A 24265-nucleotide genomic window follows, 5' to 3' on the forward strand; every position below is an offset into this window, starting at 1 on the left:
AGCAATAGGTGAGTCTTTATTAGTCTGAATAACATTCTTCTCTCTCTACATTATATAGAAAACAAAAGAGTGTTTGATAAATTTGGTCTGAAAGTCCTGAATTAAAATCCTCTGATTGGTCAGTCCCAACAAAACATTAAATATGAGAACCAGTAAGAACTGTTGCTCAGTGACAGAACAGACAGACAGTAAGCAGAGGCTTCACCCCATCCTGAATCGGTCACTGCAACTTCACATATGTGTTCTCTCGCTTCACAAAGTGGTGAATCTACATGCCTGACTTTTGCAACACTTCTTGCCATACAGTACATGTGGTATGTCATTTTAAGTTAGTTGGAGGTCGGGGTGTCAGATGGGTCAAACAACACAGGACTTGCACCCAGGAGGCGTCCAGGTTCTTGTCTGGTACATGTCGTGTGCATCACTTTAGTTACGTTACAAACATACTTATTCTAACCCTAACCAAGTGGTTTTGTTTAACCCTCCTGTTGTACTCGGGTCAAATTTGACCCATTTTAAAAAAGTTTCTATATAGGCCTGCACAATTCGGGGAAAAATATGAATCACGATTTTTTAGCTTAGAATTGATATCACGATTTTCTGCCACGATTGTTTTCTCATGAAGTGTAATGTTTACTGCACACATGAACCACGACAAAACAAAACAAATTGGCAGTACCAAACATAGATTTTGTTTTGGCACCTATAGCACATTGATCATCACCACAAGCCTGTAAACACAGAGGCTTCAATGAAGAGAAGGGAGAGCATTGCAGTGCTTGGGAGTGCTTTAAAACCTTTTTTATACAGTCCATGTTTAAAACTCACAGAAGAAAGTAGTAGCGTTTGTGATGCAGTCGGCTCGTAAAATTAAATGAGAATCAAAGTCATAAAAAAAAAAATCGAAGTGGTTTAAAAATTAAATCGTGAACAGGGTGAATCGAGATCGCGATTTTATAACGATTAATCGTGCAGCCCTATTTCTATATCAGAAATTTGGGTTTCTTTCAACCAGTTTTTCAAAAAGAAATAACGTGGATGGTTCCATACAACGCTCTTCACAAGTCAAATAAATGATCAGTTCACTACTTTCATTGAATTCAGGTTTTTTATTCAATTTTATAGCATTTGAAGAAAATAAATCGACAAAAATGTGGGGAAAAAGTGACAAAAATGTTGGGAAATGCGGCAGAAGTGTCGACCAAGTGTCGAAAAGACGGCCGAAATGTAAAAAAAAGAAAATCGTTAGGGCGCCTTCTAGCTCACCCAGTAAGAGCGTTCTCCCCTGTTGGCTGAGTCCTGCAGCGGCTTGTGTTCGAATCCGACCTGCTGCCCTTTGCTGCGTATCATCCCCCATCTCTCTCCCCCTTTCAAGTCTATCCACTGTCACTTCATAATAAAGGGAAAAGCCACAAAGAAAATAGTTACGTTTTGAAATTCTGACCCAGAAAAACAAAAAGTTGTCATTGTCATGGTCGACGGGAAGACAACACAAGGGTTAAATTCACAATGTTAAACTATGTTTCCAGTGTGTAAAAAGATGACCGTAGTGGAGCGTCACAGTATGACGTGTAGGGCTATCCAATGCGTTGACAAATGACGCCAATGACAAAGCATCAGTATGTGACGAGTTGGCATGTGAACGAGTTGGTATAAATGATGATAGATGAAATTACTGAAGCTTTGTGCTGTATGAGGAAGAGCCCCTTGTATCTGTGAAGTGAGTGTTTGTGTGATTGTTTGTGTGTGAGGTGAATTGATGGCGCATCGCTATTCTACTTGGTATTTGTAGTTTATTGTGTAATTGGAAAATCCTGTCCCCGGCTGTGTAGAGTCCATATATCAGTGTTTCCGCTGGTAACCTTTTTCAGTCACAGACAAAATAAAAATGGACGTGGCGAGAGATGCGACTCATAACCAAATTATTATAGTTTATAATAATGCAGAACAGTGAGAATACAGCCAGTTTATAGAAAAACGTATATGTCGTTGACCTGCGGATGCGCATTCAACCCACATTGGACTGTTCATATGTAAAAACTTGAGTCTGCAGTGGAGTTTATACACTGCACTGATCAATAGATAATTGTAGAGTAACTTTGGGCTTCATGATCGAAAAAATATTTTGTAACTTGTATCTTCTCTTTCTCTACAAACATACAGCCCAACATCAGGTCTACTTAAGATTACATTTGATTATATAAATAAGTAAACACATGTTGTGTCCTTCCAGTCACAGATGATCTGCCTCCTCTGAAGCGCAGTAGCAGCTATGAGTTTCTGCCACCTGACAGTGAGTCAAACTGAACTATGGTGTTCTGCTATTTAAGAATATCTGTGTTTAAAGTATTTAATACTGTATATAGCAATAGTATATCTAAAATGAATACATATAAGTCTGTTTTTAGTTGCCCTTTCTAATTATTTGGGTTTTTCACAGTGTCTGAGCTAAATGTTGTTCTGCTGGGGAACAGCTGGTCTGAGAGGATTTCAGTGGGGAACTTGATACTGGGAGAGACTGTGTTCAACAAAGCACCTGAATGTTGTTTGAGAATCAGTGGACCGTTGCAGGAGAAAAAAGTAGTTGTCGTCAACACTCCAGATCTGCTGCATCCCAACATCTCTCAACACGAACTGACAGAACATGTAGAAAACTGTGCGAGAAACTCTGCTCCTGGACCTCATGTGTTCCTGCTGGTTCTACAGCCTGAAGGCTTCACTGAAGAACACAAACTGAGACTCTGCACAATCCTTCAACTCTTCAGTGATCAATCATTTGATCATTCATTGGTGCTGATCTCACCACCCAGAGAGGAGAGTTCAGCTTCCATGGAAACATACATGGAACACCCTCCATTAAAGGACCTGATCAGAAAATGTAGGTACAGATACTTGAAGAAGAAGAAGAACCTTGATCATTCAGAGCTGTTAACACGTTTGGGTCAAACTGCAAAGGAGAACAACGGAAAGCACGTGACCTATGAACCATTTGAGGATGCAACATCTACTTTACCAGCTGATCATCAAAGCCCAAAACAGAAGGTTTCTATCATAGAAACTGTTAAAGCTACTGGTAAGTGCAGACACATTTTGACAAGGAAGACTTTGTTCACACAAACCCTCATTTAAGGAGTAGTGTGTAGAATTTAGGAGGATCTATTGGCAAAAATGGAATATAATATTCATAACTGTTTTATTAGTGTATAATCACCTGCAACTTAGATTTGTTATGTTTTCATTTAGAAGCTTAGAATGAGCCCTTCACCTCTACATAGGGAGCGGATCTCTTCCACAGAGCCCGCCATGTTGCACCGCCATGTTTCTACAGTAGCCCAGAATGGACAAACCAAACACTGGGTCCAGAGAGGTTTTAAGGATACCTGAAGGCCACCGTAGGTTCTCTACCTGCTTGAAAAGAGAGGAGAATGTGTCCCTTACTGTTAAAATGCGTAGCACCCCCTTCCGTGGTTAGGGTTAGGGATAAGGTTTTGTTCAGGTTTAGGTAGGGGAAACACATGTCAAGGGGGGAACAGTCTTTGACACAACACCTGATAGGAATGGTGTAGGTCTGTTCATTTCCACCACATTCTGGATTTGGTCCAGACAGGGTCTGACTGTCCTCGGGTCACTTTTGGATTGGGTCTTTTTTTTAAATTCATTTTGGGTTCTGTTTTTTCAGTTTGTCTGTTTCAGATCTGGCCTAAAGTTTTTAAAGACAGTGTGGGAAATAAGAATAATGCCAGTATGTCATAACAGGGGTGAGAGGACGAGAAGGGTTTTTAGATGGTGGCAATCTGCAACGTCACCGCTAGATGCCACTAAATCCTACACACCGCTCCTTTATTTAACAACATTAAGATGCATATTAATGATGTCATCTTTTTACAGGGATTACAGCGAAAATCCCTGCACCACTCCCAGAGGAAAACCCTGTGACTCAGAGTAAGTAAATGTATCACAATACTAATCATGTATTTGAAGATAGGTTTTTGGATCATCATTTTCCATGATTAACCCAAACACATCCCTCAAATCTTTGCCATTGAAACGCAAAAAAATAAAAACAATTTCTTAAATAATATCATGTCAGTATTTCCTATATTTTGCTATTTGCAGTTGATAAAAACATGTTAGGATGCCGCTTTTTTCTGAAATATTCAAATGTTCATATATCGTCATTTGTGGCTAACACATACATTCCCATTGACCACCTCAACCTCCACATACACTGCTCTGTATGGACAAAACACTATTTCCTGTACTAATATAATTTCGTATGTAAAACAGATACGTATATGTATATAATATGTACCGGTAGGTGATTGAGTTGGTATTTTAAATGCATCTTTAAACTCAGGTTAATTGTGAATAATATTATAGTGTTAGCTGGTGAATAGAAGAAAGCAGAAAGGATCAACAAGTGCTGTGTACTTCAACTAGTCTTACATTGCCAGACTTATCTCCACAGTGCTGTGGAGTAAGGTCTGGCTAGTCCACACAACATTTGGTTACTTTCCACCTCTGGTGTAGTGATTACAGCCTCTTAGTGAGTTTATGTCATCTCATCTTTCTCTCTGTTGTATTACAGCATCTGCATTTAGGATTGTGCTGCTGGGAAAAAGCGAGGACAAACAGACAAAAATTGGTAACTTGATCATCGGTAACCAATTTTTTCATAACCAAAAAACTTCCTCAACCAGGCAATGTGTGGCAACCTGTGGAGAGTGGAGAGGAAAACCATTAACGGTCGTGAAAACTCCAGACATGTTCAGTCTGTCTGAGGGGGAACTGAGAAGAGAGGTGAAAAACTGTGTGACTCTTTGTCCTCCTGGACCAAATGTTCTGCTGCTGTTAGTGAAGCCTTCTGAATTCACAGAGGAGAACAGACAAACACTGAAGTTCATCCTGAGTTTGTTTGGTCAAGATGCCTTTGAGTACTCAATGATCATTATGACACATCCGTGGGAAGAAATGAGAGTTCCTGTTGATGAACTCCTTAAAGACTGTGGAGGAAGACACTACAGAATGTCTGAAGAAAACCGTGGATCATTAATGGAGAAGATTGAAGAAACAGCAAATAAAAACAACAAAACCCCACCGCCTGTGTCTGAACACATCAAACCAGCTTTGAACCTGGTTCTCTGTGGGAGGAGAGGAGCAGGGAAGACTTCAGCAGCCAAGGCCATTTTAGGTCAGACAGAGTTAGTGTCCAACTCATCAGAGTGTGTTAAACATCAGGGAGAGGTGTGTGGACGTTGGGTTTCCCTGGTGGAGCTTCCTGCCTTGTATGGAGAACCTCAGGAGGCAGTGATGGAGGAATCCTTCAGGTGTATCTCCCTCTGTGATCCTGAGGGAGTTCATGCCTTCATCCTGGTCCTACCTGTGGGTCCCCTCTCTGATGAAGACAAGGGAGAGTTAGAGGCCATCCAGAACACATTCAGCTCTGCAGTCAATGACTTCACTATGATCCTGTTCACAGTGGAGTCAGATCCTACAGCTCCAGCTTTTGTTAACTTTCTAGAGGATAAGAAGGACCTCCAGGAGCTCTGTGAGAGCTGTAGAGGAAGATATGTTGTTCTCAATATCAACGACAAGAAGCAGATCCCAGAGCTGTTGGATGGTGTGGAAAAGATGAGAGTCGCTGAGTCCAGATTCTTCACAAAGGACATGTTCACCAAGGCTCAGATGAAGAAGGTTGTAGAGCAGGAGAGTGCTAATGCCAGACTTAAAGCTGAACTGCGTGATGTTAAAAAGAAGAGTGAGGTGGAAGGTGATGATAAACATCAGAGCAGAGAGTGTCTCAGGATGGTGCTGATTGGGAAGACTGGCAATGGGAAGAGTGCAACTGGAAACACTATTCTGGGCAAAGAACATTTTACATCTAAAGGGAGCTTAAAATCTGTCACTAAGTTTTGCGAGAAAGCAACAGGAGAGATTGATAGACAGCACGTTGCTATGGTCGACACTCCCGGCTTGTTCGACACGACTCTGTCCAATGATGAGGTTCAACAGGAGCTTCTAAACTGCATCAGCATGTTGTCTCCTGGACCTCATGTGTTCTTACTGGTGCTGCAGATTGGTCGCTTTACACAAGAGGAAAAAGAATCTGTGGAACTGATCAAGAAATATTTTGGTAAGAAGTCAGGAGACTTCATCATCATCATATTCACCAGAGGAGATGATCTCAGTCAGTCAATTGAGAGTTATATAGAAGAGTCAGATGACTTTTTTAAAAAACTGGTACGAGACTGTGGAGGAAGATACCAGGTCTTCAATAATAAGGTTGAGAATGATAACACACAAGTCAGAGAGCTGCTGAAGAAGTCCAACATAATGATGAAACAAAATGGAGGCAATTGCTACACCTCAGAGATGTTCCAAGAGGCCGAGGAAGCCATACAGAAGGAAGTGGAGAAGATCCTGAAGGAGAAAGAAGAAGAAATGCAGAGACAGAGGGGGGAGCTTCAAAGAAAACATGAGGAGGAAATGGAAGCAGTGAAGAGAAGAATGGAACAAGAGAAAGCAGATATTGAACATGAGAGAGCCAAACAACTTGAAGAAATGGAGGAAAACATCAACAAGGAGCGCGAGGAGAGAAAGAAAGAACAGGAAATGAGAGAAGAAGAAGACAGGAAGAAGAGAAAGCAGGAACAACTTCAACGACAGGAGTGGGAGCAAACAATTGGAGCTCTTAAGTCAGAATCAGAAGAAAAGTTGGAGCAGAGTAAAGAAGAGATGAGAAGGAGACGAGAGGACTGGGAAAAGGAAAGAGAGGAATGGTGGGACAAAAGAAATCAAGAAAATGAACAGAAACGACATGAGGAGCAAACAAGACTTAAAAAACTCCAAGAAGAATATGAGCAGGAAAGAGAAAAATATGAAAAGAAAAGAAAAGAAGAAGATCGAAACAGAAGAGAACAGGAGGAAAAGGAGAGAAAAGAATTGGAGGAAAACTATAAGAAACAACTGGAGGACATGAAGAAGAAATATGAAGAGGAGGCCAGAAAACAGGCTGAAGAGTTCAATGAGTTCAGAAAGAAATACACCAAGGACTTCACAGCGTTGGTCGAGAGGCACATGGAGGAAATACAGGACATGAAGCAAAGACATGAGAGACAAATGCAAGAGGAAGAAAAGAGGCATGGCCAACAGTACAATCTGTTACAAGAGCTCTCAAGTCACAAAGAAGAAACACTGAAAGAAAGAATAAAGGAGTTGAGGAGAACGCATGAAGAAGAGAAATTAAGAAAACAGCATGAACAGGAAATGAAAGAGTTGAAAGAAAAATACCGAAAGAGATGTATCATCCTTTGACCTCCCCACTGACTCTTGATCATTATGATGTTAAACATTGTTTGAACATCTTTTAACTGCAGGTGTTTAACACTGTCAGTTTAAAGAATACTTTGCTTTTTTCCCATATTACATAATCTGTAAGTAATTAACATACAAAAATACACACACATATATATTTTAGTTTTACTTTTTTGATGGACCATGGAGGTGGTGCAACCAGGGGCCTGGATGTTTCTTTCTGTCTTTTATTACACTGCATCCTAATAATTTTTTGTATTTCGACATTTTTTATTTGCAGTGTAACATACATTTTTATCTGTATTAACACACACACACACACACACACACACACACACACACACACATACACCTTATTATTGTAAAGCTTAAGCATGTGTCCCACCTATAACTTTCCTGATTAAATATATTAAATGAAATACCTGACTCCGGTGTCCTGACTGACACCTCACAGAAACACACACAGTCACATAGCTGAGATTGAAAGTTTATTCTTGATGTTTAAACAACAGCTGGAAAAATAATCTGAATCGAAGCACATGATCTTCCTCAGCAGATGGAGTGTGCCCAGCTGTCATGTAGATTTCACAAAGTGCCAAGACATCCAGCTACTTAGCATACATATTGTTCATTTATCAAAATGAAGGCATTTCCATGTAACTTTTCTAAATACTACCAACAGATAACCCAAATAAACATGAATGAACCTACACATTTATTCTGGCATAAATAAATAACAAAAGACCAAACTTTAAATGAACACATTGTAATAACTTTATGTATTCCCACTGGGCATATGACCTGCTGGATGAATACAGACTTCACAAGACATACATTTTTTATGAAGATGTAGGTCCAGCATCCGGGGCGTAGCACAAAATTCTGGGCCCTGTAGAAAGGCATTTTCTATGGGCCCCTCCCCGCATCCACAGCTATTCATTCTAGCATCTTTTTGGGCCCTCCTCACATGAGGGCCCTGGGTACTCAGTCCCCTTCCCCCCACCCAGTCCAACGCCCCTGTCCAGCATTACCTAATAAGTTGTAGAGCACCAACAGGTCTTCATTCATAAATAAAATCCAAGGTTTGTACATGATAAAAAGTAGGGGTGTAACATAATCCACCGTTTGATACTTCCCTCGTTTTTGTGCCATGGAAAACTAAATACATGCATTAAATGGCATTCTTAATCTTTATTTTGAAAAAATGGAAACATTCAGCATTCATTGGCCATAATTCTCACTGTAAGAATTAGGCAGTGGTGGAGAAAGTACTGAATCTCAGTACTTAAGTAAAAGTACAAATAACCAGAGACATATTTACTTTGGTAAAAGTAGAAGTACCACAATGGCAACCCTACTTCAGTAAAAGTAAAAAGTACCTGATTTTAAATGTACTTTAAGTATTAAAAGTAAAAGTACTTGCATAACGATGTATTCTCTTAATGTCTATATTCTAATAATAATTAAAAGAACAGAACAGTAGGCCTATGGGCTGTGGCATTTTAATTAAATTAGTTTTAGGTTAATTTAATTGTCCTTATCATCTGTGGCCCAGTTTACATTCTGACAATTCAATTCAATTCAATTTTATTTATAGTATCAAATCATAACAAGAGTTATCTCGAGACACTTTACAGATAGAGTAGGTCTAGACCAAACTCTGTAGTTTACGAAGCCCCAACTATTACAGTGGTTGCCTCAAGAGCAAGCATTAGCAGTAGCTATTGCGACAGTGGCAAGGAAAAACTCCCTTTTTTGTTAGGAAGAAACCTCGGACAGACCCAGACTCTTGGTAGGCGGTGTCTGACGGCACCAGTTGGGGGAGTGGTGAATGGTGGCAATAATAGTCATAATAAAGATAGTGAAACAGTGATCACAATGGTAGTCGTAGTAGTTCATGTCATAGTAGGGTACAGCAGGGCGTTACGGGGTGTAGTGTGGCACAGCAGCCTGGGTGGACGCGGTTGGACGCGGCAGGACGCAGTCGGACACTGCGGGGAATCGCAGAGCGTAGCAGGGTGTAGTAAGTCCATAGCGTCAGCTGCACCCAGGACCCCGGTGTAGGTGCCACCCAATTCCAAGGCGATGTTCTGGGTGAAGAAGAAGCAAAGGGACTCCGGGGAGAAAACTCCCCAGAGCTAGGTTAGTAACAGGCATTTCTGGGACTAAGATGCACACAAAAGGAGACAAGTGAAAAGAGAGAAGAGGGAGCGGCTCATTGTGTCCTTGGAAGGAGCTTCCCACAGCAGTCTAGAGTTATAATAGCATAACTAAGAGAGGCAGGCTAAAGAGAGGGGCCCTGGACCGGGCTCGTACTCTCCCCTGCCGGAACGGGATTGTACTTCCTGCCTCCCTCTACTCTACTCTACTATGCTGCAACTCCTCACTCCCTAACTATAAGCTTTATCAAAGATGATGGTTTTCAGTTTATTCTTAAATGTGGCGACGGTGTCAGCCCCCCGAACCCAAGTTGGGAGCTGGTTCCACAGGAGAGGAGCCTGATAGCTGAAGGCTCTGCCTCCCATTCTACTTTTAGAGACTCTAGGAACCACAAGTAGCTCTGAGTTCTGGGAGCGCAGTGCTCTAGTGGGACAATAAGGTACTAAGAGCTCTTCTATGTATGATGGTGCTTGACCATTTAGTACTTTGTAGGTCAGGAGAAGGATTTTAAATTCAATCCTGGATTTTACAGGAAGCCAATGCAGAGAAGCTAATACAGGAGAAATGTGATCTCTTTTGTTAGTTCTTGTCAGAACACGTGCTGCAGCATTCTGGATCAGCTGGAGGGTCTTGAGGGACTTATTTGAGCAGCCTGATAGTAAAGAATTACAGTAGTCCAGCCGGGAAGTAACGAATGCATGGACTAGTTTTTCAGCATCGTTTTGCGAGAGGATGTTCCTGATTTTGGCAATGTTACGAAGATGGAAAAAGGCTGTTCTTGAGGTTTGTTTTAAGTGGGCGTTAAAGGATAGATCCTGATCAAAAATGATTCCTAGATTTCTGACAGTAGTGCTGGAGGCCGGGGCAATACCATCTAGGGTAGCTATATCTTTAGATAATGAAGTTCGGTGGTGCTTGGGTCCCAGCACAATAACTTCCGTTTTGTTTGAGTTTAACATCAGAAAATTGTGGGTCATCCAGGATTTTATATCTTTAATGCACGCTTGAAGTTTAGCTAACTGACCGCTTTCGTCGGGCTTAATTGACAGATATAATTGGGTGTCGTCTGCGTAACAGTGAAAGTTAATTGAGTGTTTCCTAATAATATTGCCTAGAGGAAGCATATATAAAGAGAATAGAATTGGTCCAAGCACTGAGCCTTGAGGAACGCCATGGCTAACTTTAGCGTATTTGGATGGTTTATCGTTAATATTAACAAATTGGGATCGCTCAGAAAAATAGGACTTAAACCAGCTTAGTGCGATTCCTTTAATGCCAACTAAATGTTCCAGTCTCTGTAAGAGGATGGTATGGTCAATAGTGTCGAATGCAGCACTAAGATCTAATAAGACAAGTACGGAGACAAGTCCTTTGTCAGCAGCAGTTAGAAGGTCGTTAGTGATTTTCACCATTGCCGTCTCTGTACTATGATGCATTCTAAATCCTGACTGAAAGTCTTCAAATAGACTATTTCTATGCAGAAAGTCACACAACTGATTAGCGACTACCTTCTCAAGGATTTTGGAGAGAAACGGGAGGTTAGATATAGGTCTATAGTTGGCTAAGACCTCAGGGTCGAGGGTGGGTTTTTTCAGAATAGGTTTTATCACAGCTACTTTAAAAGACTGCGGTACGTGACCCGTTAATAAGGACATATTGATCGTATCTAGTAATGTGATAATGACTACGGGTAGTGCTTCTTTAAGTAGCCTCGTTGGAATGGGGTCTAAGAGACAGGTAGTTGGCTTAGCTGAAGAGACCCTTAACATTAATTGTTGGAGGTCTAAAGGATAAAAGCCGTCTAAATAAGTATCAGGTCTTATTGTTCTCTCTAGCCCTCCTGCGCCCAATGGTGAGCCGTTAGAACCTGTGGGCAGAAGGTGATGAATTTTTTCTCTAATTGTTATAATTTTATCATTAAAAAAGGTCATGAAGTCATCACTGCTCAGAGCTATAGGAATAGATGGCTCAACAGAGCTATGACTCTTTGTCAGCCTGGCTACAGTGCTGAAAAGAAACTTTGGGTTGTTCTTATTTTCTTCTATTAGTATTGAGTAGTAGTCTGATCTGGCATTTCTGAGGGCCCTCCTATAATTTTTTAGACTATCTTGCCAATCCACACGAGATTCTTCCAGTTTGGTGGAACGCCATTTACTTTCAAGTTTTCGTGAGATTTGTTTTAATTTGCGAGTTTGGGAGTTATACCAAGGTGCTAGTTTCCTTTCCTTCATCATCTTCTTTTTGAGAGGAGCAACAGAGTCTAAAGTAGTCCGTAGGCAGGCCGTAGCAGCGTCTACAAAGTTATCAAGTTGGGAGGGACTAAAGTTAACATAACGGTCCTCTGTTATATTAAGGCATGACATTGAGTTAAGTGCTGTTGGAATATCTTCCTTAAATTTAGCTATAGCACTGTCAGATAAGCATCTAGTTTAGAAACTTTTATTTAATTTCGTATAGTCTGGTAGTAGGAATTCGAAAGTTATTAAAAAATGGTCTGATAATAAAGGATTCTGCGGAAATACTATTAAATCGTCAATTTTGATGCCATATTCTAGCACAAGGTCGAGGGTGTGGTTAAAACAGTGCGTGGCCTTATGCACCCTCTGACTGAAACCAATAGAATCTAGCAGTGAATTGAAAGCAGTACTAAGGCTATTGCTGTCAACGTCCACATGGATATTAAAATCACCTACAATAAGTACTTTGTCTGATTGAAGGACTACGCATGATAAAAACTCTGAGAATTCAGATAAAAACTCAGAATATGGACCTGGTGCTCGGTAAACAACAACGAATATAATTGGCTGTACTGTTTTCCATGTTGGGTGTTGAAGATTAAGAACAAGGCTTTCAAACGAATTATAATTTAGTTTAGGTTTAGGATTAATTAACAGGCTTGAGTCAAATATGGCTGCAACTCCCCCTCCTCGGCCTGAGCCTCGTGGAATTTGGGTATTATTATGACTGGGAGGAGTGGCTTCGTTTAAACTAACATATTTGTCATGGCCCAGCCAGGTTTCGGTGAGGCAGAATAAATCAATGTGGTTATCTGTCAATTCGTTTACCAATAATGCTTTTGATGACAGAGATCTAATATTTAATAGTCCACATTTGATTTTCCTATTCTGTTCTATTGTTGCAGTGGTTGTTTTAATTCCAATTAGGTTGTTTAGTATAGCACCTCTTTTGTTAGTGTTTTGTTTAAACGGTCTCAGTCGGGGGACAGACACGGTGGTTATGGGATTATGAATGGGTGATTGCTCTGAAGGGAGCACAGAGGGGCGTGTAGCGCTGTATCTCTGATTATTGACTTTGGGAGAGTGTGTCTGGTCAGTGTGCTTGTGGGAGTGTTTACGGGATGTAAACAGTCAATCAGAGGTCTGGGTATGCAGGGCGTGGTGCAAATTTCCACGTAGCATCTGACTTCCGCGTGTATTGGGATGAATCCCATCCCTGCTGAACAGGGAGCCACGTTCCCAAAACAGATTGAAGTTGTCAATAAAACCTATCCTGTGAATGCTGCATGTGAGCTGGAGCCAGGTGTTAAGGGAGAGTAGTCTACTAAAGAGGCATGATCTGCGACCTAGAGATGGAAGTGGGCCCGAAATAAAAACCGACTTCCCAGTGCTTTTTAAAGCCTCAATGAGAGTGGTAAAGTCTCGCCTTGTGCGCTCACACTCCTGAATCCGAGTGGACATGTCGTTATGTCCACAATGGACCACGATGCGTTTGATAGAGGTCGGAAATGAGGGTATCAGGTCCATAACTTTAGCCAGGATGTCTGCAACTTTGGCTCCGGGAAAACAGTGTGTGACAGCATTATGAAACCGTAGGTCTCTAGTGATGGAGTCCCCAATAATTACTGTGGTTAGGGGGAAGAGCGGACGAGGAGTGGGGGGGTGTAGATAGCCGGTGACGGGAGCAAAACAGTCAGTGTCGGTTTCAGATGGGCAGGGAAAAGAAGAGGAAGATTGCTTACCGTTCGGTTGTGGAGATTGTTTTTGAGGAACGTTGTCATTTGGCCGATCCAGGCAGTGTAGGCCACCGGACCGTCTGACTACCATCCCTCAGAAGCTTTCGCCGCGCGGTAGCAATCGTCTTCCGTGACGACGGCTGGTCAGTCTGCTTTGAAGCGGGGCGAGCCCGGTGAGCCGCATTGGCTGCTACCGGCTCCGACTCCGACAAGGCATTGAAGCGGTTGGAGAGGCTGAGGGCAGGAGGCGATGGAGCCCTACCCGAGGCTCTCTTTCGGCCGCAAACCACCTCAGTCCAGGGTGGCTTGATAACCGGTGTCGAGCAGGACGATGGGCGTGGGCAGGCAGCTGGGTCCCATGGCGCGGTATCCTGGAAGGCCGCCGAGAGAGATGAGATCCGGAGCGACTGATTATGAGCCACGTCCAAGCAGGCGGTTAACAAAGCATCTTTGGTTTTTAAGTCCTCGGAAAGCCGACGAACATCTTCCCTGAGGTCTGCAATTTCTTTGTTTGTATTATTAAACAACGAGGAAATCCTGAGGGGGAGTGGGGACTCGCCAGGTGTAGAGGTTGCCATGAAGCTAGCGTTAGTTTAGCCGGTAGGCCTAGTCTTGATAAATTAGGGTGAGGCTAATACTTACTTACACGTAAAAATGTATCTTTGGTTTTAAAAACACTTTATTAGTATAATAAAAACTAGGCGATAGAGCCGACTGTTAGGTAGGAGGTTGAAGGCAGCTGCCGGCTGCCTCGTCCCCGCCGACTGCTGTCGCAGTGCCGAAGGCTTCCCTGAGGACTGCAAACGTGTGACGGTCAGGAAGACGTTTTGGCAGGGGGAAAAACTGATCAGAAAATGTAACGAAAATGTAACGGAACGTTGTAGAAATGTAGTGGAGTAGAAAGTACAGATAATTGCTGCAAAATGTAACGAAGTAAAAGTCAAAAGTATGCACTATTGATTGTACTTAAGTAAAGTACAGATACGTGAAAAATGTACTTAAGTAGGCTACAGTAACGATTTTTTACTTCGTTACATTCCACCACTGGAATTAGGTGGTTGGTAAAGATCTCTGACTGTTTTTTCAGCCAATATTCAGCCGTTTAGTACTCCCCCAACCCAAAACTGCATACTCAACAGTTTTAAAAACCCTTAGGTTTTATCGACCATACCCGGTGCTGTAAGCTTTTTTTATTTTTGTTTGTTTTTTTTCCTCACTGAAAAAGATAAAATCTAGCAAAATTACAAGAAAAATGTTTAGTGACATGTCTTGGAAACTACTGTTTTGATTAATCTCCCCTTGTGTGCCATTTTATTTTCTCTAGCCTTTTTGCTTTTGACTAGTGTATTTTTAAGTAGCTCCCCCTTTTTGGTTTTGGTTTGTTTTTTGTTGTTTTTTTGCTTAGGTAGGCTAATTATTTCATTGACATTTATATTGTATCTACGCATGTATATTCCATAGACAGTTAAATAAATGGACAAAGCAACGCCATAGACTTGGGTTAGAGCAGTGAAGTCTGTCTCTTAGAAGCACTTTTCTGGTGAGCGCTGAGCGTTACTGCGCAGCTTCCAACTGAGCTTGAAGACGTAGATGTGACCTGTACTGTCTATGGACCCGAGCGACCTGTCTGAAAGTTGTAAGTCTTCTGGTAGCTGTGCCAAGAGAAATCTCAATAATTCCCAATCTTGCAGAGACGGAGAGCATAGGTATATGTAAGGAGTATTGGTCATCTTACTTTAAAAAAGTAATTAGTTACAGTTACAAATTAGGCTACTTCTCCCAAAAAGTAATTGAGTTAGTAACTCAGTTACCACATTGTAAAAGTAATTAGTTACTCAGCAAATTAACTGTGACGTTATTTTTTATGTTCTATAAGCTATTACGTTCTTTAACATCTTTAAGTCAAAGATGTTTATATTAACTGATTGAAGAATAAAAATCGAGCGTTGCTTGTTTTAACAGAGTGGCTCCGTCTCTTTCGCTGGAGCTCACGCTAGCTGCATTTGGGCTTGGGGTTGGCTTAGCAGCAGCAACAAGTGTCGTGTTAGCATGTGTTGATGTGAGGTGCTTCATAAGATTCGAGTTGCTTGAGGCAGACGTGGATAAAGTCTTTTTTTCTGGGCATAGCGTGCATGTTACATAAACATTCTTGCCTTTAATTTCAATGAGCGAGAAGTAGTGCCGGTACTTCCAGTTCGAGAACCTTTGAATTTCCCTGGCTCGTCGGTCCGTGTACTTGGTGGCCAACGGATTTTCGTTTTGAAAGGAAAAAAACAAAAACGAAAAACGGCCAGTTTCCCAATTACCATTAGTAAATAGGAAAACAAAAAACGGAAAACAACCCATTATTCGTTTTTTGTTTTGATATTAAAAAACGGAAAACGAAAAACAATCTCGTTATCCGATTTTCTTTGATGTATTTGTAGATGGAACTCGGAAATTAAAATGTGTGTATAAATCAAAGAATTTCTAATATGGGAAGAAGTTCCACTCTCTCGTTACTTCCGGCTTCTGAACTGGTTGCAGTTCCACCAGAGTTCCATATAGGGGGCGCTCACAGGCCAGTGCAGAATGAATGGGACTCCATGGAGCTATACCCCTCAAAATCAACTTTTCTCAGGATATCATTTTTTGTCTAGTAATTTGAATGTTGCATTCGAAAGGGGAGACTAAGAAAATACACACTGCTGGGTGTTGGATTTTTTTTAAAGTGGCTTTTTTGTTCTAAAAAGCCTTTTAAAATGTAAATGACGTCATACACATATACGGCCAGAGATTCTGCTTTACGGCAAGCTCTGAGTCACTTCCTTTGTTCTCTCGAGGCATCGACAACACAGCTGACAGATTAGACTCTCCCTGTCAATACACGTGCTAGAAAGAGGTTTGCTAATGTTTTAAAGACCACGCCGAAATATTCACTCTGGCATTCTGGTTCTGCTTCGGATGCCGTCAAACGGGATCTCCGATCGCAATCAGTCCTTCACTGACCAATCAGCATTCATTAGCAGAATGCTAGGGTGTTATGGGCAACAACAACTCAACCTGTAAGAAATCAAAAGGACATAAGTACTCGTTAATTCAACTTTCGACCTATAATCCAGGTTGAACTTGCAAAAACTACAATCAAATCTGAGATTTCTCAACGACAATCAGGCGAAAGAGACAAATTTAGCCATCTAGCTCCATAGGGTCCCATTAATTTTGCACTGGACCGCGATCACCCCCAGTGGAACTCTGGTGGAACTGCAACCAAATTCGGTACAATGGGGCTTAATAGGGAGTGGAACGGCTTTCCGTAGACGGGCTTTGGTGGTAGTCAGAGCGTGCAGTGAGACAGCGTGAGCAGGGCATCCGCCCACCCAGCCAATCATCATCGCATTTGCAATGGTGTCATCATCCCCATCCCTGCTCTCTCCAGGCAGCTGATGTGTAGCCAAAGCCTACCTCATTCAACCAAATTGTAGTAACGCGCCACTTTACATTCTCAGTAACGATAACGGCATTGCAACGATGGGAAAAGTAATTAATTAGATTACTCCGTTACTGAAAAAATAACGCCGTTAGTAACACCGTTATACTTAAACACCGTTACTCCCAACACTGGTAAGGAGATAACACAGGCACAGGCTAATTATTGTGTATTGTATATATATACAGTATAGTATATATTGTGTAATGTAAGTCGAAACTGCCTGCGAGCTTCTCCTGTACTGTACAGTAATTTCTCTACTGTGCGACAGTAAGTCGCGTGGTTATGACACAATCGTTAGCCTATTTAAAAACGCCTGCTACGGAGCCATAACGTGAGATACAAGGTAATGGAGCCTTTTATACATTGTCATGTTTGTTTAGAAATAAACAACGGACAAATAAAGTCTTTTAACGCTTCAGATGTAAAGTTATTCGCTGTCAAAGTCACGCCAAAATGAATGGCAGTCAATGGAATGCTAACGGTGGGTGATGGCTTATTAGCATCAAAATGGCTCCATAGTAGGTACGCTTTGCGGAGGCTGGCTTACCCCCTTGGTATATTCTCTTTCCCCTACAAGAGTTTTGTATGTTGTTGTTTTTTTGCCAAACATCCTGACCGGTCAGTAAAGTCCTCGGTGTTAGCACTCTTGTTGAATTGTCATGGTTGAATGTGTCATTACGTCAAGAGTAGCTCCCACGTGCTTCATCCAAACAGCAAGGACTGGACAGCTCGATATAGAAGATGGCAACAAAAAGCAGATATCTGCTGCAGAGAGTGTTCAGTGGAGTCAGAAATCCCGCTGTTTGGTACCAGAGCTCAGCCTCGACCTCAAGTCAAGGACGCCTGCTGTGGAAACCTCGACTCAGACAGCTGAGCTGCTCACACACACTCGGCAAGGCTCATCCTCCAAGCACAGGTACTCTGGAAGTCATTGATAGTTTGATTGATAGTTTATTGTTTATTGGCTGTAGCTGATGGTATTTCCTGACTCCTATTAGGGTCTATGTAGTCTCGCTTTGTCAGACCTTCCTTTACAACGCTGCGGAGGGTCCATGTGCACACTATATGACAAGTGGTATTTAGTTAGCCCAAAACTCATAGAAAAAATTCATTATTTAAGGCTTTTTTAATATAGTATATAGTTTTTAGTTTAGTTTTTCACATTATTCATAAATTATACTTATACAAATATCAAAACACAATATTCCACCCCACCCTCACCTCCCTCAACCAGGGGCGTAGCACAAAATTCTGGGCCCTGTAGAAAGGCATTCTCTATGGGCCCCTCCCTGTATCCACATCTATTCATACTAGTATCTTTTTGGGCTCTCCTCTCATAAGGGCCCTGGGTACTCCTATTTTCACCCCCAGTCCGACACCCCTGCCCTCAACCAACACAAATACAGAACAAGAAATACCACCAATAAGCAAAAACAAAGGAATTCATGTCATGCTACATAACGCTCCAAAGTTAGGAGAAATTTTGGCGAGGGAAAAACAGGCATGGCCATTTTCACAGATGTATGGCTTTATATTACAGAGATGATATACCATCTCTGTGTCACACCCTCTGCACTAAAGAAAGCACTTGTACAATTCTGGGCTTTCAATTCTTAACATCAACATTCATATTTTTAATAATGCACCAGGTTAGATGGTTCCTTGTACAATTAACAGTTTTAGTTCTCTGAGAATCTTTCATATCCCAGCAAAATTGGTATATAACTGATATATATATACATATATATATATATATATATATATATATATTTAATTAAATTGAATTGGTACCTTTTGAATTGGAATGCGATTTGATTCAGTGACGATATCATGGATTGCTCCGTTGCCTCCTGAATGAGGAGCGGGCACCCATCCATGGACTCTTTTTTTTTTGTCTTCAAAAAACTTTATTATTCAAGTACAAATACACAAACACACTGAACACATTAAATGCATATACATGAAAAAAGGGGTGCATGAAATTTACATGAAATAGGTTATAAAGCATTGTAAATGTTCTGAGTCTGGATGGCTTTCTTATTTGTCAGTCCTTTTAAAGTTTCAAAATATAATTTCGTGTCATTTTTAAATTGGTGAATATTCGGTTTTCTTTCAGACCATTTACATTTATGGATATAAAATTTTCCCAATAAAATTAAAAGATTCAAAATGAAAACATGGCATTTATCCAAATCATTTCCTTCATAGTAAAAAATAATGTCTCTACTTTGTAATTTTATCTTAGAGCCACACAAAACATGAAATACATCCTCCACATCAATCCAGAACAATTGGACATAAAAACATTCACAAAACAAATTGCAAACAATTGTCTCTGTGAAAACACCACAAAATATGCCAGATTCTGAAAGATCAGATTTATATTTCTTTAAAATTTGATTTGTTGGGTAGATGCAATGGACAATTTTGAAATATACTTCATTTACTTTATTACTAACAACATAATTATTATAATAGGTCCAAATCAAATTCCAATTGATATTCCCACAGTGGTTATTCCAATAATGTTAGCATTCAGCAACTGTGGGGCAACGTGTCAAATGTCTAAAATATCTATTATTGCACTTTTTATCCTTTATGTCAATGCCATTTAATAAAACATCTGTTCTAAATGTTGACTGGTCATTAGACACATACCCTGCAGCAGTCTTACATAACCCGTAGAGCATCAAATACTATGCTATATTCTCGTGCAATTATTGGAATATTAAACTTCATTAAGAATTCTGAATATGTAAGTAACCGTTGTTATTAATCAACTGGGAAACCAATAAAATATTGTTTTGGACCCAATTGGGATACAGTATTGACTTGTTCTTATACTTTACATCGTTATTATTCCATATCAAATGTTTGAAAAATTGTGTTTATAAATAAGAAGCCAACATAAAAGAACCTGTCTATGGAAGTTAGATAGATGAATAGGGATTTTATCAACATCAAAATTGCACTTTAGTAAAAATTCAATAGCGCCAACTTTTTGAAAAATAAAGTTCGGAATGAAATATCACAGTTTATCTTTATTTTTTATATAATGTTTAATCCAGTTCACCTTGAAAATTATATTAGATGTATGGAAATCAAGAACATTCAAACCTCCTTGATTGTAAGGATTACATAAAGTATTTTTATTTAAATAGTCAGGCTTATTTTTCTATATGAAATTGAATGTAGAATCTATTTTCTTAATAAAATGTTTTGGAACATCTAAGACTTTAGCCGGATAAACTAATCTGGATAATCCTTCAGTTTTGGATAAAAGTACCCGGCCTTTGAGTGAAAAAATCTCTCACGAGCCATCTATCAAATTTATTTTTAACTTTTGGAATGAGAGGTTGAAAATTGGAATTCATCCTTTCTGTCTGATTTTTTACAAATATTATTTCCTAAGTACGTTACTTCCTGTTTAACAGGAATACCCTCAAATTCTGTTGTATTGCTTTCTTTGAGTGGAAAATGGTTAACATTTTAGAGGAGACATTAAGACAATAACTTTTTTTAACCTGAAATTCATCTTTAAAAAAATGCTGTATCATCAGCTAGCTAGCAACATTTTATTTCTTTCCCTTATTTTCTACCAGAATGCATTGCACGGCTGCTCCCATAGAAATGAATGGGAATAGGGGAAATGATGCTGACAATGGGCACGTACGAGGGAGTTTGAGGAGTACCTGGCCTACATGTATCACTTCTAGAAAGGTCTGCTGTAAAATAGTTCCAGTGAAATGTAATGTTTCAAGTCCTTTCCAGTTTTCAGTGTTCGGTCTAATGTTCATGTTAATACATTCTTCTGCATATTTGAAGTCTGCCTTCCTGGTTTTAATGACTTAGTATGATGTTTTGCCAGAAATTAGATTTTGAGTAGGCCACTAAATTCGGATTAGGAAACACTACTGCTTTAAGATATCAAAGTTGACCTATAGACAATACATAAGCTTGTCTTGTGCAATGCACCAGAAATAAGTTTAAGTTATGGATTATTTTACTGAATGGTCGGAAAAGATCCACTGTCTAAATGACAATAATAATTAATAACAATTTATGAATAAACCAGAAAATTCAATCTTATTCATAGTGTCAAATCATACAGATAGAGTAGGTCTTGACCACACTTTATAATTTACAGACACTCAACAATTCCCCTAAAAGCAAATGCACTTAGTGCGGCTGCAAAGAGGAAAAACTTCCAACAGGCAGAAACATCGTACAGAAACTGTCTCTAGGTGGTTGGCCATCTGCCTTGAACGGTTGCAGAGAAGAGCACATCTCTGGTAAACGCAAGACATAACATGGTGCTTGTGCATGATTCCTTGTGGAGAAACTCAGTTTTACAGATCAATCCATTAAATCAACGAATTGATTAGTCGACAAAATCAGCAGTGTTAGTCGACATAGAATTTCTTTAGTGAATGACAGCCCTAAAAGACATGTTCAGACATGCCAGTGCCAATCAAGCACAGTTACTGTATCAACATTTTGAACGGGGAACGTTGGTGAAGGCCCAGATTTATCGTCACTGTGATTCATTAATTCTTGCTGAGCAAATTGTCAGCCCAATGCTGCTCCAGTACTACTGGGCATTCTTCTTGGATAGTCTTTAAAGACTCGTGAATAACATTTGGCAGTATTTTTTATTGTCTTAAGAGCTTTGAGCTTGATGAAAATACATTTTTAGAAATGATCCAGTTTGGCTCTGTCTGAAACCAGTCAGAGATCTTTACCAACCACTTAATTCTTACAGTGAGAATTATGGCTGATGTTGAATATTTCCATTTATCAAAATAAAGATTAAGAATGCTGTTTAATGCATGTATTTTGTTTTCCGTGGCACAAAAACGAGGGAAGTATCAAACGGTGGATTATGTTACACTCCTACTTTTTATCATGCACAAACAACCTTGGATTGTATTTATGAATGAAGACCTGTTGGTGCTCTACAATTTATTAGGTAATACTGGACTTACATCTTCATAAAAAATTGATATGACATATAATCTAAGCTTGCTTTTTTTATATGAATAATACAGTAATTTACCATTTGAAGTCTGTACTGATCCAGCAGGTCATATGCTTCATTTGAGTAGAATACATAAAGTTATTACACTGTGTTCATTTAAAATTTGGTCTTTTGTTATGTCTTTGCCCAAATAAATGTGTAGGTTTCTAAATGTTAATTTGGGTTCTCATGGAAATTCTTCATTTTGATAAATGTACAATTATCAATTTAACAAATGATACTAAAATAAGTATACAAATGATGAGAGTAAGAGGAATCATGTTCTGACAAGAACTAACAAAAGAGATCACATTTCTCTTGTATTAGCTTCTCTGCATTGGCTTCCTGTAAAATCCAGGATTGAATTTAAAATCCTTCTCCTGACCTATAAAGCACTAAATGGTCAAGCACCATCATACATAGAAGAGCTCTTAGTACCTTATTGTCCCACTAGAGCACTGCGCTCCCAGAACTCAGAGCTACTTGTGGTTCCTAGAGTCTCTAAAAGTAGAATGGGAGGCAGAGCCTTCAGCTACCAGGCTCCTCTCCTGTGGAACCAGCTCCCAACTTGGGTTCGGGGGGCTGACACCGTCGCCACATTTAAGAATAAACTGAAAACCATCATCTTTGATAAAGCTTATAGTTAGGGAGTGAGGAGTTGCAGCATAGTAGAGTAGAGTAGAGGGAGGCAGGAAGTACAAGCCCGTTCCGGCAGGGGAGAGTACGAGCCCGGTCCAGGGCCCCTCTCTTTAGCCTGCCTCTCTTAGTTATGCTATTATAACTCTAGACTGCTGTGGGAAGCTCCTTCCAAGGACACAATGAGCCGCTCCCTCTTCTCTCTTTTCACTTGTCTCCTTTTGTGTGCATCTTAGTCCCAGAAATGCCTGTTACTAACCTAGCTCTGGGGAGTTTTCTCCCCGGAGTCCCTTTGCTTCTTCTTCACCCAGAACATCGCCTTGGAATTGGGTGGCACCTACACCGGGGTCCTGGGTGCAGCTGACGCTATGGACTTACTACACCCTGCTACGCTCTGCGTTTCCCCGCAGTGTCCGACTGCGTCCTGCCGCGTCCACCCAGGCTGCTGTGCCACACTACACCCCGTAACGCCCTGCTGTGCCCTACTATGACATGAACTACTATGACTACCATTGTGATCACTGTTTCACTATCTTTATTATGACTATTATTGCCACCATTCACCACTCCCCCAACTGGTGCCGTCAGACACCGCCTACCAAGAGTCTGGGTCTGTCCGAGGTTTCTTCCTAACAAAAAAGGGAGTTTTTCCTTGCCACTGTCGCAATAGCTACTGCTAATGCTTGCTCTTGAGGCAACCACTGTAATAGTTGGGGCTTCGTAAACTACAGAGTTTGGTCTAGACCTACTCTATCTGTAAAGTGTCTCGAGATAACTCTTGTTATGATTTGATACTATAAATAAAATTGAATTGAATTGAATTGAATACGTATGATACTTTCAACCTGCAGTGACAAACAGTAGTCAGGCTGTAGCTCATTGAACACAATGAACACTTCACAGCAATGTCTGTCTGAGTGACTGAAAGAAACATCCAGGCTCCTGGTCACACCACCTCCATGGTCCAGCAAAAGAGTCAAACTAAAATATATATGTGTGTGTAATTCTGTTTGTAAATTACTTATAGTTGACATGATATGCAAGCAAAGTATTCTTTAAACTTTCAGTTTAAATTATGACAGTGTTTAATAGCTCAACACCTTCAGTTAAAAGATCATCATAATGATCAAGAGTCAGTGGGGCGATCAAAGGATGATACAATCGCTTCGGTATTTTTCTTCCATCTCTTTTTTGTCCTGTTCATGCTTTTTCCTCAAGTTCTCCATTTCTTCTTTTAGAACCCTTGATTAGTTTTTGTTTAATTTCTTCTTCATGCGTTTTCTTCCTTTAGTCCTTTATTTCTCCTTTCAGTGTTTTTTCTTTGTGACTTGAGAGCTCTTGTAACAGATTGTACTCTTGGTCATGTCTCTTTTCATCCTCTTGCATTTGTCTCTCATGTCTTTGCTTCATGTCCTGTATTTCCTCCATGTGCCTCTCGACTAAAGCTGTGAAGTCCTTGGTGTATTTCTGTCTGAAGTCATCTCCTTTTCTCTGTTTCAATCGTCTTTTCATTTCATATTTTTCTCTTTCCTGCTCATATTCTTCTTGGAGTTTTTTAAGTCTTGTTTGCTGCTCATGTCATTTCTGTTCATTTTCTTGATTTCGTTTGTGCCACCATTGTTTCCTTCTCATCTCTTCTTTAGTCTGCTCCAACTTTCCTTCTGATTCTGACTTAAGAGCTCCGAGTGTTGCT

The 24265-nt window shown here is 40.3% G+C and overlaps 1 protein-coding gene across 1 annotated transcript in view; it reads left to right on the plus strand.

The window, feature by feature from the left end:
- The first annotated feature begins 2228 nt into the window (after positions 1-2228).
- LOC116041547 (centromere-associated protein E-like) overlaps positions 2229-24265 on the plus strand; it is a 44309-nt gene continuing 22272 nt past the window's right edge. Inside the window, exons 1-4 of the mRNA XM_036005049.1 lie at positions 2229-2293; positions 2441-3073; positions 3889-3942; positions 4589-6859. Coding sequence (XP_035860942.1) covers position 2293; positions 2441-3073; positions 3889-3942; positions 4589-6859 — 2959 coding nt within the window. The 5' untranslated portion in view covers positions 2229-2292. The remainder of the gene's footprint in view (positions 2294-2440; positions 3074-3888; positions 3943-4588; positions 6860-24265) is intronic.

Source organism: Sander lucioperca, chromosome 9 (genome assembly GCF_008315115.2).
Source record: "Sander lucioperca isolate FBNREF2018 chromosome 9, SLUC_FBN_1.2, whole genome shotgun sequence".
Taxonomy (NCBI): domain Eukaryota; kingdom Metazoa; phylum Chordata; class Actinopteri; order Perciformes; family Percidae; genus Sander; species Sander lucioperca.